The sequence below is a fragment of the Rhinatrema bivittatum genome, chromosome 7, assembly GCF_901001135.1.
Source record: "Rhinatrema bivittatum chromosome 7, aRhiBiv1.1, whole genome shotgun sequence".
Lineage (NCBI taxonomy): Eukaryota > Metazoa > Chordata > Amphibia > Gymnophiona > Rhinatrematidae > Rhinatrema > Rhinatrema bivittatum.
This window is the reverse complement of record NC_042621.1, coordinates 226,504,958-226,519,877: the sequence shown is the minus strand read 5'-3', so window position 1 is coordinate 226,519,877 and position 14,920 is coordinate 226,504,958. Positions and strand designations below refer to the sequence as shown.

The 14,920-nt window shown below is 40.3% G+C and overlaps 1 protein-coding gene across 3 annotated transcripts in view; it reads right to left on the bottom strand.

The window, feature by feature from the left end:
- Window positions 1-4,455: 4,455 nt before the first annotated feature.
- IDE (insulin degrading enzyme) overlaps window positions 4,456-14,920 on the bottom strand; it is a 434,361-nt gene continuing 423,896 nt past the window's right edge. For all 3 annotated transcript variants that reach the window (XM_029609922.1, XM_029609921.1, XM_029609920.1), the window contains exons 24-25: window positions 11,401-11,468; window positions 4,456-6,825 (exon numbers count right to left, since the gene is read on the bottom strand). In XM_029609922.1, coding sequence (XP_029465782.1) covers window positions 6,730-6,825; window positions 11,401-11,468 — 164 coding nt within the window. In that variant the 3' untranslated portion in view covers window positions 4,456-6,729. The remainder of the gene's footprint in view (window positions 6,826-11,400; window positions 11,469-14,920) is intronic.

Here is a 14,920-nt window from a genome sequence, read left to right as displayed (position 1 = left end):
AAAGGACCCAGTTTGATTATCCCCCCCAGATGTTATAGGGCCTCTCATCCTCACTGTATGCCACAGGGGATGGGGCCCTAGGTGATCAGCCTATGTACAGAGCTGCAGGCATCGATGAAACTGGACGGAGAGACTACAGGCCTTGGCGTCTCCACTGGTCGTGGTTGAGCTTCCTCTTCAGAGGAACCAGCGACAACCACTGTACTGGTAGGGGGAGGCCTCAGTTCCCCGCTGGGCATCAGTACCTTCCTGGAAACTGATGCCAGCTCGGTCAGTAATGCACTGATGAGCAAATTGAGCTTCTCCATAAGTGGTATGAAAATGAGCGGCACTGACTCAAGTGCTGTCAGTGCTATGGGACCGAAGCCCTGCAGTGCCCATTCCACTGCCAGCTGGACTCGACGCTCCAGCTCCTCTTTGAATGTTGCTGATGTCAACATCAACTGGGAGGAAGGAGGGGTGGCCACATCTTTCTTGGACCTGCACCGGGACTGGTGGAGACTGTCGCGGACTCCGGGCATTGATGGAGGATGGGTGCTCCTCACCCTGGGGGTCGCTTTGGGGCCATCGTGGCAAAAGCAGGTGCATCCCTGTTCCTGGTGTTGATGCTTCTTAGGCTTCTCTTGATGCTTGGTCCAGTCCTTTCCTGGTGCCGAGGCAGAGGACAATGAACCCGGTATTCTTGGACCCGAGGAGATCAACAGCAGTCTGTCTCCAGCTCCCCTATCCACTGGTGACCTCTATGGAACCCATAGTCTTGCCAATGTTGATGGCGTGGTGACCCTCAGTGAGACTCCGATGTCCTTCAATGCAATGCCGCTGCTGATGACTCTGACTTCTTTGACCAAAAGAGCTGATCCATCTTGTTGTCGAAGTCAATGTCCCTTTGGGGTCATCTGGGCACATAAGCAACAACCCCAGATGTTAATTCATGCCCCCAGGCAGAGGATGCAAACATCATGAGGACTGGTGCTCGACATGGTCCTTGGGCCCTGGGGGCATTGAAGAAAACCAGACATGGCAATGATGGGGGCGAAATAAAAGGAAAAGAACAGAATAATGGTGGTGGGCGTTGATTGCAGGCAGGCAAAAGAAAACGTACCTGAATGTCGAAAACCCTGACTAGGAATGCTATGGGGAGGCACCTAGAGGAACCTGGCGATGGACCTGAAGAAAAACAAAAAACCTGTGAAAATGAAGTTTTCCACAAGGCAAAGCCAAGCTTTTTAGGGCTCTATTAACCCACGAGGCTCACAGCTCCATGGAAAAAAAAGAGACTGAAGAGGGACCCTGCGAGGACACATGGTATAAGGCATGCTCAGTGTGCCTTGTCAAACTTTCTAGAAACTTTGACATAAGTTTTCCGCATTGGACTCTATCTGATGACGTCACCCATGTGTGAGGTCTACCATCTTGCTTGTCCTCGGAGAACAGTCGTTCACTCATTTTAGAAGTTGCCATAAATTGTTCAAACACTGGAATCAGTTACTGGGAGACCAACCATATAGGAGCCAACATACAGTGTAGCTCTTGAACTGGTTAGGCCAGCTTCCCAAACTGAGGGTTGACCCAAATGGAGTCATAAAACCTTCAGCTGGGGTCACAAATGCCTCAAATAGAGGTCCTCTTCAGGTGTCAGCAGCAGCAACAACATTAAAAGTGAAAGTCTACATGTGGCCTGTTAGCCAACATGCATTCACAGACACTGTTCCTGAGTGTATACAGACCAATGGAGATTGGCACTGCTCCTCTCTCATCCACCAGTGAACCTATCCAATACAAAAATGTTGCTCCTGTTATCAGCCTGCCTTCTCTTCCACCACTAGTTGTAAGCCACTGTTGGCTAGGGCCCAAAGGAAAATGTTGCTGTAGTCCATGGCCAGGAGGATGTTTGGAGGGAAAGATCAAATGCAGTAGGGATTTGAGGTTGGGTCAGTGGAAGAGGGTGTGGGAAAACGACTGGTTTTGAGGGTTAGAGATGACAGAAATTCGACTGGGGAATGTATAATGATCTGGGGTGAGAAAGGATCAGCTGGGGGATGGAAAGTGAAAGGGGATATGAGCGATGAGGAAATGCCTTATACCATGTGTATGTATGCCAAGAAGTGCAGAGTCATGCATATGGGGTGTGGACATCTGAAAGAAATGTATTCAATGGGGGGTGAAGGGCTGATGTGCACGGAGCAGGAGAGAGACCTTGGGGTGATAGTGTCTAACGATCTGAAGTCGGCGAAACAAGGCGATAGCTAAAGCCAGAAGAATGCTGGGCTGCATAGAGAGGAATATCGAATAAGAAAAGGGATTATCCACTTGTACAGGTCCTTGGTGAGGCCTCACCTAGAGTACTGTGCTCAGTTCTGGAGATCATATCTCCGAAGGGACAGAGACAGAATGGAGGAGGTCCAGAGAAGGGTGACCAAAAAGATGTATGGTCTTCAACGAATGCCTTATTTATTTATTTATTTAACAGTTTTATATACCGAAGCTCTGGTAACAAAGTTACTAATCACTTCCGTTTACATTACAACAATAGATTGACAGTATATAGAATAATGTCTTACAATGAACAGGGTAAATAGAACTTGGAAAAAATAAATAATAACTTAAAAAGGGGAAAGAGAGTAATTATATACAAAGTAGTGGACCGTCATGGAGATCAAAGCTTAGATATTGAGTTTAAGATTAAGAGAATGCTTGGTTGAACAACCAGGTCTTTAGTCTTTTTTTAAAGGTGGGAGTCGATTGTTCAATTCTAAGGTCTGGTGGGAGTGAGTTCCAAAGATTAGGACCGGCAGTGGAAATAGCTCTTTTGCTAAGTGAAGTCTTGAGAGGATGGGCTCTTAGTGTGCCTTTCTGAGCTTGTCTCGTCGGACGGGAGGTGGAGTGAAGCTGTAAAGGGATGGTGAGGTCCATTGGAGTGGAGTTATAGATGGCTTTGTGGATTATTGATAGGGATTTATAGAGGATTCTGTGTTTGATAGGGAGCCAGTGAAGGTTCTTTAAGATGGGAGTAATGTGGTCCCTTTTATTAGATTTAGTTAGGATCCTCTCCTTATGAGGAGAGATTGAAGAGATTGAAGAATCTAAATATGTATACCCTGGAGGAAAGGAGAGGCAGGGTTTTAATGATCCAAAGTCAACGACAAACCTTTTCCATTGCAAAAAAAAATCAGCAGAACCAGGGGTCACGATTTAAAACTCCAGGGAGGAAGACTCAGAACCAATGTCAGGAAGTATTTCTTCACGGAGAGGGTGGTGGATGCCTGGAATGCCCTTCCGGAGGAAGTGGTGAAGACTAAAACTGTGAAGGATTTCAAAGGGGCGTGGATCCATAAAGTCTTGAGTATGTGAATGAAGAGAAGAGGCATGGGGGTGGCTTGCGGGAATGACGGCTACTACCTGGTGATTAATACCCTTATTCAATAAACATACACACGGTTAATGTGACTCCAACATTGCTCTATGCTTCAACGGCAAGAGGAAATGTGGGACAAAGGATTTGCATTCACAAATAAGCGTGAGAGTAGCTTGCTTGTTGCGGCGGTTACTACCCCAAACCAATTAAACCTGATACTTCACTTTGAATGCATATATAGCGCAGCTCAATGCTTCAACGGCAGGGGGAATGAAGAAAAGAGGATTTACATTCAGACAACTACCAACAAGGACTAAATTGCATAGGCTGGGTAAACAAGCGTGGGAGTAGCTTGCTTTCTGTGGCAGTTACTACCCGAAACCAAATTAGGCTTGATACTTCACTTTTATGCAGCTCCAGCACTGCTTTCTACATCAATGGCAGGGGTGGAAGGAAATTAGAACCAAAAAAGTTACCAGTAAGGGCCCTGACCTCAGCGGTCAAAGTAACAGATAAGTATGAGAAAAATAACTGTGAAACTTTGCTGGGCAGACTGGATGGGCTGTTTGGTCTTCTTCTGCCGTCATTTCTATGTTTCTGTGGGTGAGAGGGAGGGATATACAGGATCAGGTGGGGGTTATTAGAATGGCTTGTGGGTGAGAGAGGACCAGATGGCATGATACAAAAAGGGCTAGAGAGGGTGAGGGGGGGATAGGCTGGGGAGACGATAGGAGCTGGGGGATTTAAGGGTGGAGGAGAAGAGGTTAAGAGTAGGTCCCCAGGAGGGGTGGAGATTGAAGGAGGAATTGTAAATTGAGATAAAGGATCAGCTGGAGAGACTAGAGGTTGAGAGAAGGGATCAGCTGGAGTGTGGGGAGGGTGAAAATGGAGTGATTATTGAAAGAGGACTGTGCCCCTCCCCACTAATTTGTTTTGGTTATTTAGGGGTCATGTGAATGTTGAAGTGCTAAAATGAGGGTCACATCAGCTAAACGTTTGAGAAGCTCTTGGTTAGACTATAATTGAGATCCTTTTTGAATGTGAGGTGCTGCTGTATGTATGGGCAAACCAGTATTGAAAATAAACACAGAATACTAATGCTCAAATACAGCTCCTTTATTGTAAACAGAATAAATCTAGCACTCTGTCATACTGGCTGTCACATGCACCCAGTTCCACATGAACTGCTCAAAAAACACTTCAAAATTTACAGTAATCTAGTAATAATTTATGATATATAAACCTAATCAATTAACAAGCACTAAAACTGAACAACAGTGTATATTAGGTAGTCTGTTATTGCTTATAGACACTGCAGCTTTGGATTCACTCTAATGAATCTATTAAAATGCCTGAGTTATCAAACAGTACTGCAATGTCAAACTCAGAAAAAGTAAAATGGTGGAGAACTCTTAAAAGCAAAGAGAAATACCCGACAGACTACACACTGTGTTTTCCAGAATTTAAAAACATTAAATGACCTTTCCAGGAAAGGATTTATTTTTTTCAGTTATATCATTCAAACATTTTTTTATTTTTTAAATTAAGCACACTTCCCAGAACATGTCCATGCTCATGAAGAAACTTTCCACACAGAACATGGCTGATTCTTGCTTCTTTACTGTACTGAGATGCATACAGAAAGATTTTCCAGTATTTTCTAGCATGCATTCCAGATTAGTTTATATTCCTGTAATTAAAAAAAAAAGATATGACCAAAACCAAAGGAAGTAATAAAGCTAAAATACACGATGGCAAAAGAGATACATAACCAATGAAACCTTTATGCTGGACTGTGAAAAACAAGAATTCCGAGCATGACTGTCCATAATTATGACAATATCTTTGCTCAGGTTAGTGATAATCCAAGTGGAGATTTGGCTATATTTAACTATGGAAAGAACCACACACAGGATGTGGATGGGTACTAATGACATTGCTTTAAAGGCCTTTAGGGAAAACAGCACCTACTGTCATTTAGCACAAGTAGTGTTACACAGCAGCACCTTCAAAATAAACACTAGCTTCTGTTTTAGATTGTGGTTACATCTAATCATACATATCATAGTTTTTTAAAATATACTATTTGATAAATTTAAATTGGTGATATTTACATATGAGAGAAAAATACAATTGTCGCCATCAAGCATTCAATCGAGTTGTTGTCATTTATTCAAGGACTAAATAAAAAAAAACCTAGGCATTGAGGCTCTTATTTTCTTTACTGCACTTTTAGAATCAGATAGTATCTTATACAATTTATAGCAACTGAATACAGTTTGTGTGCATCCACAGGAGATAAAAAGTCCAGAAGAGGCTATCTGAAGTTAGCCTAGAACTCAGCTCTGCCTGTGCACTTATGTCAAACTACAGGCACTATCATAGCAATAAATGGACCGAAATAATGAACTCTGCAAATGGAAGAAAGTGAAAACCAGAAATAATTGCATGAAAATAAAATAATTTTATTCATAGGTCCAAAAAGAAACAAATAATAACAACCCTGAGAAACATAGGAGACAAGCACAGGGCAAGGCTGCTGGTTCTGTAGAAGACATAAGCACATAAGACCAGAACCAAGAAAAAAATGTGCTGTTTGATGGTTTCCAGCATTTTATTAATTTGGATATAAAATATCAAAGCTCCAGATGTGTAGAAATATTAAAACCATACCAATATCCTGAACACAGGACTTGTTCTAGCAATAAATTGATTGTACTATGTTGTACTTAACCTACCCTAGTCAAATTTAACATTCCCAGTGAACTGAACAAAAAATCTGATACCATTGGTAAAAAGATCATTTGCAGCTTGAAAAACCCCCAATTAATCTATGTATTAAAAAACACAATTTAATCTTCTAAAGCAGTCCCAGCCTTCATACATCTAACTCGCTTTCCTTTGCCCTCATGTTCTCATCACCTATGATGCGTGCTTTCAGCTGTTTTCCAACAAAAATTATTTGTAAAGAAATATATTCATTTTGTATTATCACCATTAACATATTGTGTGATACATTTATATCTTTTGGAGAAAGTTTCAATGTATAATTAGATTTAAAATTGTATATACTGAAGGTGTGGACCATGTTATTACATTCTGCATCCATGACACTACAATTTCTATTGGTTTTGGTCTTCCATCCTTGATTTGCTAAAAGGTGAATACAACAGTTTTTAATTGTCTTTATTCCTGACACACTAGAATGCCGAATGAATTCGAAGTGTATCAGGGACCCTTCTTTTGTAAACCAGATTGTTTACAATATTTGCATCTCCTAATATTCAATCAGAGCTTTTGTGTTCATCATTAAAATCCCAGGTATCAAATGAAGAGTGCTGAACCAAATGCGTATCTTCATCGGCTTATATTCTTCAAAGTTTTGCAGCCATGAAATTGATGTGTGGTTTCACTAGTGGGAACAGAGGCAGACTGCGCTTGAATTCGGTCATATTTTGAATCACCTCTGGCTATAAAGTAATAAGATAAATAGAGGATCAGACGGTTTTCCACAAATTAGTACAATATTTTTTCTACACAATCTATATTTGTCTTTTAAAAACATTTCTTATGTTTGGTCATCAGCACATTCAATTACAATTGATACTCAAAAATCCTATTAATTACCATTTTACTAGAGATATAAAAAGAAATAGCATATTTTATTGAGCATTTTTAAGCATGATTAGCATAATGCACTATATTTATAATGGCCATATGTAAAATCTGCTGTAACATATAGAATGTCTGGAATTTTTACTTTACATTAACAAAATCCTAAAAGCTGCTGAAGAAAAAGTTAACAAAATTTGCATTTTACAGTTTTTGTATTTGCATGAACTAAATATTTTTTTCCAGAAAGGCATGTGCAAGTTACCATTTTTTTTTGCATGAAATTTTGCAGAGGACTATTTGTAAAGAACAGACCTAGTGCAGTGGAGCCATCCTTTCAGGGTTGATATGACTGTTTTTTACAATGTCCTCCTCCTCCTTTTGGTCTTCAAGCTCAATCAAACCAAGTCTTCTTCAGGCATGGCATCATTAGCCTTCATTTGCAAATACCCAGTGTTTTTTCGTCCTTCATTTCTCTTTCTAAATCACCTAGCCCAGCCATTGCAGTGAGAGTCCTTGGCCAGGAGCCATAGACTGTGGCTCCCTCTGGATCATGGTAACATAGACCATGAGGCTGGCCACTAGGTGTTGCCGTTGAGAAACAACTAAGGCATCTTCCTCTCCGAGGGCTGTGAATATTATTTATGTATTTATTTATTTTTGGTTTTTATATACCGGAAGTTCCTGTATAATATACATATCACTCCGGTTTACAGGTACAGAGATAACTATCGCCTGAATGGCGGTTTACATGGAACATATGGAACAATTAACACTATTTTAAAGCAGATTACAACATAAATCAACTTAAAAAATCCACTTAAAAATAACAGAGATAAAGCAAATAAACATTATTGCTGTAAGACAAGTGTGTAGCTGGAGCAGGGTCCTGTTTAACCCAGGTTCCCCCGCATGACAGTGCATAGCACTGTCAGTGAGCCAACAGATCAGCCCAGCTACCTTTTACAATTAAATAACTAGATATGATGTAACTGGATGAAAACCTTTTATTTTGTCTTTGCTGCAGAACAAGGTAGTGACATCAAAATATCAACGGAATTCTATCTTGGTACAACTCCTCCTCTTATTCTTGCGCTTCCTTTTTTATCCAAATGCATTTTACTTATATCTTCTCAATTTAGTTTTAAATAAAAACTATGCACCTTTTATAATGGCACAAATCTCCTTTCAAGACTCCTTTTCACATATGCAAGCTTTTCAAGTATCAGTCTAATGTATGCATGGGGGTTCTGGCAACAATCACCACAGTAGTGGCCCTAATTTATGCAGGTTATACTGGTAGGCTAATCTAGTATTTTCAAAACCCCTCAACATTACTCTCTCTTCAGGCCCAAAATAATAAATCTGGACAAAAAAAAAAAAAGAGATGAGGATCTTATTGCCTTTATTTTTTTTTTACCCCACCATTTAAAATACTGAAAAAGTACTTTTAGTATTACTCTGTCAGTGGATTGCCTAACATCCTAAATCCAGACAACTCTTCAGTAATTACAGCAACCTCAAAATACAGTAATCTGTGGTGATGCCTGCACACAGATGTGTTTCCTGTAAGTTGCTATACTGAATGTTTGTGGAGGAAGGAGTTGCATTGACCCATTTGCTGTAACAGTAAGGTCACCCAGAGCAGCGTCACCCAAAATCTCAAATAGTGAATGAACATAAGAACATGCCATACTGGGTCAGACCAAGGGCCCATCAAGCCCAGCATCCTGTTTCCAACAGTGGCCAATCCAGGCCATAAGAACCTGGCAAGTAGCACAAATAAAATCTAATCTTATTACCTGTCCTCCAGCTACACGTACACCGATTATATTGTTACCCAAGTAATACACTTGGCTTCAATGGATCTTACAACATAAAAACTGTTTTTAATGTCCAAATAACCATGTAGGTTTTCCCCTTCATTTTTATGAGCATAGCAGTTTCCTCAGACTCTTCTGTACTTCTTGATAAATCAAACCCAGAACTGGGATTTGGCACTATAAACATTTTGTTTGCAATTACCCAGGGGACTATTCCCCCTATTTTATATCCCCTCCCAACTTTAGTCAAGTTATTGAAATTATGATCCTAGGTCGGGGCCACATAGCAGGGCTTCTTCTAAAAGTCAGCAATCACAGGCTCTAAATCCGGCCACCAGATGTTGACATTGCACGATGATTGGAGCAGTCTCCCTCCAGGGATGTGAATGCTGCCTCCTCAGCATAGTCAGCTAGAGGAGCAGACGACCTCACTCAGAAATCGAACCCAGATCCTTCCAAATGGCACACTGCCACTGACATAGGCCTGAATAAGGACTTGCTGCTGGGATAGTACATGAGAAGGGCAACCAAAATGATAAAGGGAATGGAACAGCTCCCCTATGAGGAAAGGCTGAAGAGGTTAAGGCTGTTCAGCTTGGAGAAGAGACGGCTGAGGTGGGATATGATAAAGGTCTTTAAGATCATGAGAGGTCTTGAATGAGTAGATGTGAATCGGATAACAGAAGGACCAGGGTGCATTCCATGAAGTTAGCAAGTAGCACATTTAAGATTAATCGGAGAAAATTCTTTTTCACTCAACGCACAATTAAGCTCTGGAATTTGTTGCCAGAGGATGTGTTTAGTACAGTTAGTGTAGCTGGGTTCAAAAAAGGTTTGGATAAGTTCTTGGAGGAGAAGTCCATTGACTGCTATTAATCAAGTTTACTTAGGTAATAGCCACTGCTATTAATTGTATCAGTAGCACGGGATCTTCTTGGTGTTTGGGTACTTGCCAGGTTCTTGTGGCCTGGTTTGGCCTCTGTTGGAAACAGGATGTTGGGCTTGATGGACCCTTGGTCTGACCCAGCATGGCAATTTCTTATGTTCTTCTAACATACATCCTGCTAGTACTGCTACTTTATCTGGTACTGGGAAAGCAATTACACTACAGTATCTTAACGGCATTATTACACTATGGGGGTAATAGTTACATGCGTAAATGTAACATACTATCATAGCAATTTTCAAAAGCCATTTACTTGAGCAAAGTGCACTTGTGTGAGTAAATCCTATGGACAATTCAATGGCATATACTGGAGCAATTTTCAAAATCCCACTTACTTCAGTAAAAAGTATTTTCTTGAGTAAAACCCAGTTTTAAAGTAAATGGTTTTTAAAATCAGGCCCTCTATGTCCGCCTAACCAGTCTTTATCCCGATTACCAAAAGCACTAATGGATGCTTTGGTATCATTTCCTAGTCCTAACTTCAGCTGTGAGAATGCCTGCTTTCAAATTGGAGAGACAAAATACAAAATATATCTCATAGATATCCCTCCTGGCTACTTGACTGATTGATCCAAGCCAGCACAGATCTGCAATGAATGTTCCTGCTTCTAGTTTTTCAACCACTTTAACCAGAATTTTCTTAGGCCATCAATGGAAGAAAAATAAAAAAATGAAAGTTAAATATGCCAGCCAGAACCAAGTTAAAATTTCATAAGTGTTTTATTAAACATGAGTTTAATTTAGCTCTGCTGAATTATCATTATTACATTAATTTAATAAAGGATGTTTAAAACCTTTTGATATTTTCTTCATTTTAAATAAAGAAAAAATACCAATATATATACAATAAATACCTTTTCTTAGTAAGGGACTGATTTATTAAGGTTTGTATCAGTTTTGCTCCAGTGCAAAACTGGCACCAGATTTATCAATAGAAGTATCACATTATTTTCCATGGGGAAAACATTGGTGCAAGTTTTGCATCAAAGCAAAATTAGCACAAAGCTTTACTAAATCAGACTCTAAGATCTAGAATTTGTCTGTTCCCATGGAATCTTGTGAAACTGTCAGCCCATCCTGTCATGTGAGAACAATGGAACTCCTACAGTATGTGTTGGCTTAGGCCCATCAGTCTCCAGTTGGCTGTCATCACTGAGGCTGGCTGGATCCTTCCTTTTTCTTAATTTGTTACTGCAATTGCTTAGGTCCAAGTCTACCTCCATTCCTCCTGCCATTAGCACTGTTTAAGTCTGCTGTCTTCTTACTCTCTTTGTCCTGTCCACTACTCCTTCTTCTACCGCTCTGGCCTGAGTCCTGCTCGATGCTTTCAGGAAGCAGACTGCATAGTACAGGTTTCCTGATAGGGCCCAGCAGATATTGGGGAAAGATTCTCAAATTCTGGAATTCAATAGCCCCAAAATTATGAAAAACACACTTTACATGTTTACCCCAACCACTAAAAAGTTGTTGAATATGCTTATTCAACTATGCAAAACCATTTCAACATTTCTGATTTGTCATCTATGTTGAAGTGTGACTTTAAGGTATCACATTCATTGTAGAGCGCACAAACAAATCTGTATAATCTCACAGGAAAAGGTCCCATCAAGCAAACCCATTTCCATGAATTACTATGTGCATGATATACAGATTCTATGTCTTACCTGAGGGAGGGCTGGTGCTGGTGACAGATTTACATCATTTTGACTTGGAAACTCACCAACAACAGGACCTAGAAAATACATTTTTAAGTATATGAATCCTCTTGATAGTCAAAGAAAACAGGAGCATATCAATTAAAATCTAGAACATTAACTCTTTCAAATATTTTTTCAATTCACTCCACATTAGCAACACAATAAAAGGTAATGTTCAAAATTAGATTTTTAAAAATTAAACATACCAATATTCACAACATGGGTGAATATGAACGTTTTAATGTATTTGACATGGCATCCTCTTACTGAAGAATTGACAAAATTCATTTTCGTTAATAATACTATTACAATTTCATCACAGGAATGTAATTTAAGTGTCCTATTAGACCAAAATCTTGACGTGAAAAAGCACATGTGCCATCATCTACTAAAAATAGGTTATTACAAATTACATATACTACACGCAGGCTAAAACCGCTTCTTGAACCCTTGGATTTCAGAACTGTACTATAAAAATTTATTTTTCTGGAACTGACTACTGTAATTGCCTGTTAGGCATCCCAGAATATGAAATTAGAGTGCTCTAACTGTTACAAAATTCCACTGCCCGAATATGGACTGGTACTTCGAGATAAGATCACATCACTCCTATTCTTTCATCACGTCACTGGCTCCATATTCGGTTCCGAATCCAATATAAAGTACTGACATTCAAAAAATCATTTATAATTAGGACACACTATGGTTGGGAACTCATGTCTATAAGCCACAGTTCAGATCAGCAAATAAAGGCCTATTTGTCATTCCAACAATGCACCAGGCTCACCTAGGCAAAGTACGTAAGCAGGCAATCTCAGTGGCTGGTCTCATATTGTGGAACACTTTACCTGAACATGCTGACTTCACAACTGACACTAAGGAGTTTAAAAATAATTTAAAAACCTGGCTTTTTGAACAGGCTCTCTCTGATTGATTGTAGGACACCCTGAGCACCACATTTAAATATTGGTAGCCCATGCAGCATATATAGATACATCAAGCAAGAGACAACTGCCTGTTACGTTATCATTGTGATTTTATTTTATGTACGTCTCAACTTACTATGTATGTTTTTATTATTGGAACTCGTCTTGATCCTTGGAGAGGCGGGTGAAAAGTGTTTTTAAATAAATAAAGCTAGGCAGAAATCTTGTAGATATATCTGCTAAATATTGTCACTTCAAAGCATCAGTCTTTATGAGTCTTGTATCTAAGCTGAATCTCTGTGGATCAACAGGAGTATCAAGTGGTGAGAGAATTCTCAGCAAATCCCAAACTTCCTTCTCACTGAATGACCTGTGTTTAATATCTTACTCTACTTCTATTAATCTAGAACTTCCAGCTCTGTTTTGCTTTCCTTGTGGTACACTATACTGGGATACAAAGAATTACAAATCTCCCCATGTTATATCTGGGATATAATTTTTAAGGAAGGCACAATTCATGTTTTACCATTTAGCTTTTTTCTTAAAGAGATTCTTTGCACATAAATTCTCATACAATCACATTTATTATGCAAAAAACCCCAACTTAACAATTACTCTTAATTATGAAATTACCATAGAGAACTTAATTACACTCTAAGGTCAAGTTACTTCTTTGTGATTTTAGAAAATTGCTAAGGTACCATTGTGTAAGGATAATTTTAGGCAAACTAGTTAGATCTCCAGAAGACTTTGTAACCCAAATAAACAGCCATGGATCAGAACAGACTCCAAAGATTGATAAGTATGAATCAATATATTGCAGATAGTTTAAGAACAAAGATTGTACAAAGGTATAACACTATTACCATTTGTTCCCTCATTCCTGAGACTTCCTGGCAGCAATGTACTGATAAAGAGGAGGGATGGCCCCAAGGAACATTTGGTGACAGTGGGGAACATCAAAGTCCATGACATTTAGTATTTCTTTATCACCTGGGAAGATCAAATGCTAAAGACTAATTCAAAATACCAATGAGCTGATAATGAGTTACAACAACTGATGTCTTTTACCAAATGGGAGATCAAAAGACTGGTACTGAAATGCCTTTGAAATACCTAACTTGCAGAGAGATATATAAAGCATTATGTTTGCTTATTCTAATTGGATGAGCTGAGGGGAAAAAGAACAAATTGCTGGTTCCTTCTCAGAGTCTCTGGGCCTGTAAAAGTTCTCCAGATTTCCTGGCTTATGTGAGAAGCAGCGCTGCCAACCTCGCTTATTTACCACGAGATTGGGCTTCTTTTTCTAGTCATTCGCGGGTTTTTTTCCGATTTGCGGGTTGCTTTAAATTGAGCTATTTTTTCAGCCAGTCGCTTTTTTTGGGCTTGTTGGGCGGGACTTGTGCTCTGATGTTACAGTGATTGGCTGCTGCTGCTGTGATGAAGCCTATCTATGGCAGGCACACCCTATCCCTATATTGCAGCAGTAAGCCAATCAGAGCAGAGCTGCAAACCTTGAGTCACACGAGCACATTTTGTGGGCAGAACTAGCACCGTCTGTCCAGCACGCCATGCAATGCACAGCATCGCATGTGGGCAGAGTTGGAACGGGAAGGCCAGCAGCAAGCAACAGCAAGGAATCTTCAGATTGTGCAGCTACAATCAGGAGGGGAGGAATGAGTATGTTGGGAGGGGGGAAGGAGAATGGAGGGAGCCGGGGATGTGAGGGTCGGGGATGTGCTTGGGGAGGGGAGAAGGAGCATGTGGGGGGCCAGGGATGTGCTTGGGGAGGGGGGAAGGAGCGTGTGGGGGGCCGGGGATGTGCTTGGGGAGGGGGGAAGGAGCGTGTGGGGGGCCGGAGATGTGCTTGGAGGGGGGAAGGAGTGTGTGGGGTTGGGGGTGGGGGGGAGGAGCGTGTGGAGGCCGGGGATGTGCTTGAAGGGGGATGGGGAGAGGGGGAGGTTTGAGCGTGTGGGGCTGGTGCTTTTTAATTTGTTCTACACCACTTGATTTCATCTTTTTTTTTTTTCTCTCATATCTTCTCCCTGCAGCAGATCACCTCTGTAATCTGTCCATATCTACTATTTCACTCATTGGCTGCTAAGCTACTAGATGATTTTGATCTACTATGGCTAAAGTAAGGAACTGGACTAAGTACTGTAACAGGTAGTGCAAAGTGTGGGAAGAGGAATGTGAACTGAAAGCATGGATTCAGCCTGCTGTCAGCAATGAAAGGAGGGGGGAATGAGCGTGAGGGGATTGAATTTTCAATCTCACATGTTTTGGGCTTTTTTTGGGCTTGTTTTTTTGGAAAAAAGTGCTTGTTCTGTCATGAAAACCTGGCAACCCTGGTGAGGAGGGCATGTAAGGGAGGTGTTTGTTCTTTTGTTCTTTATTATTCTTTGATTAATGTTCTATCTTTATTTCTGTCTCCTATTTACCTGTATTGATTTATGTACAGCTTACTGTGATACTGTATTCAATGTTGATATTACTTTGCTGATTTATTATTTATATATTCACAACATTTAGTAAACTAAGTTTTGTTTTTGCAATATTTG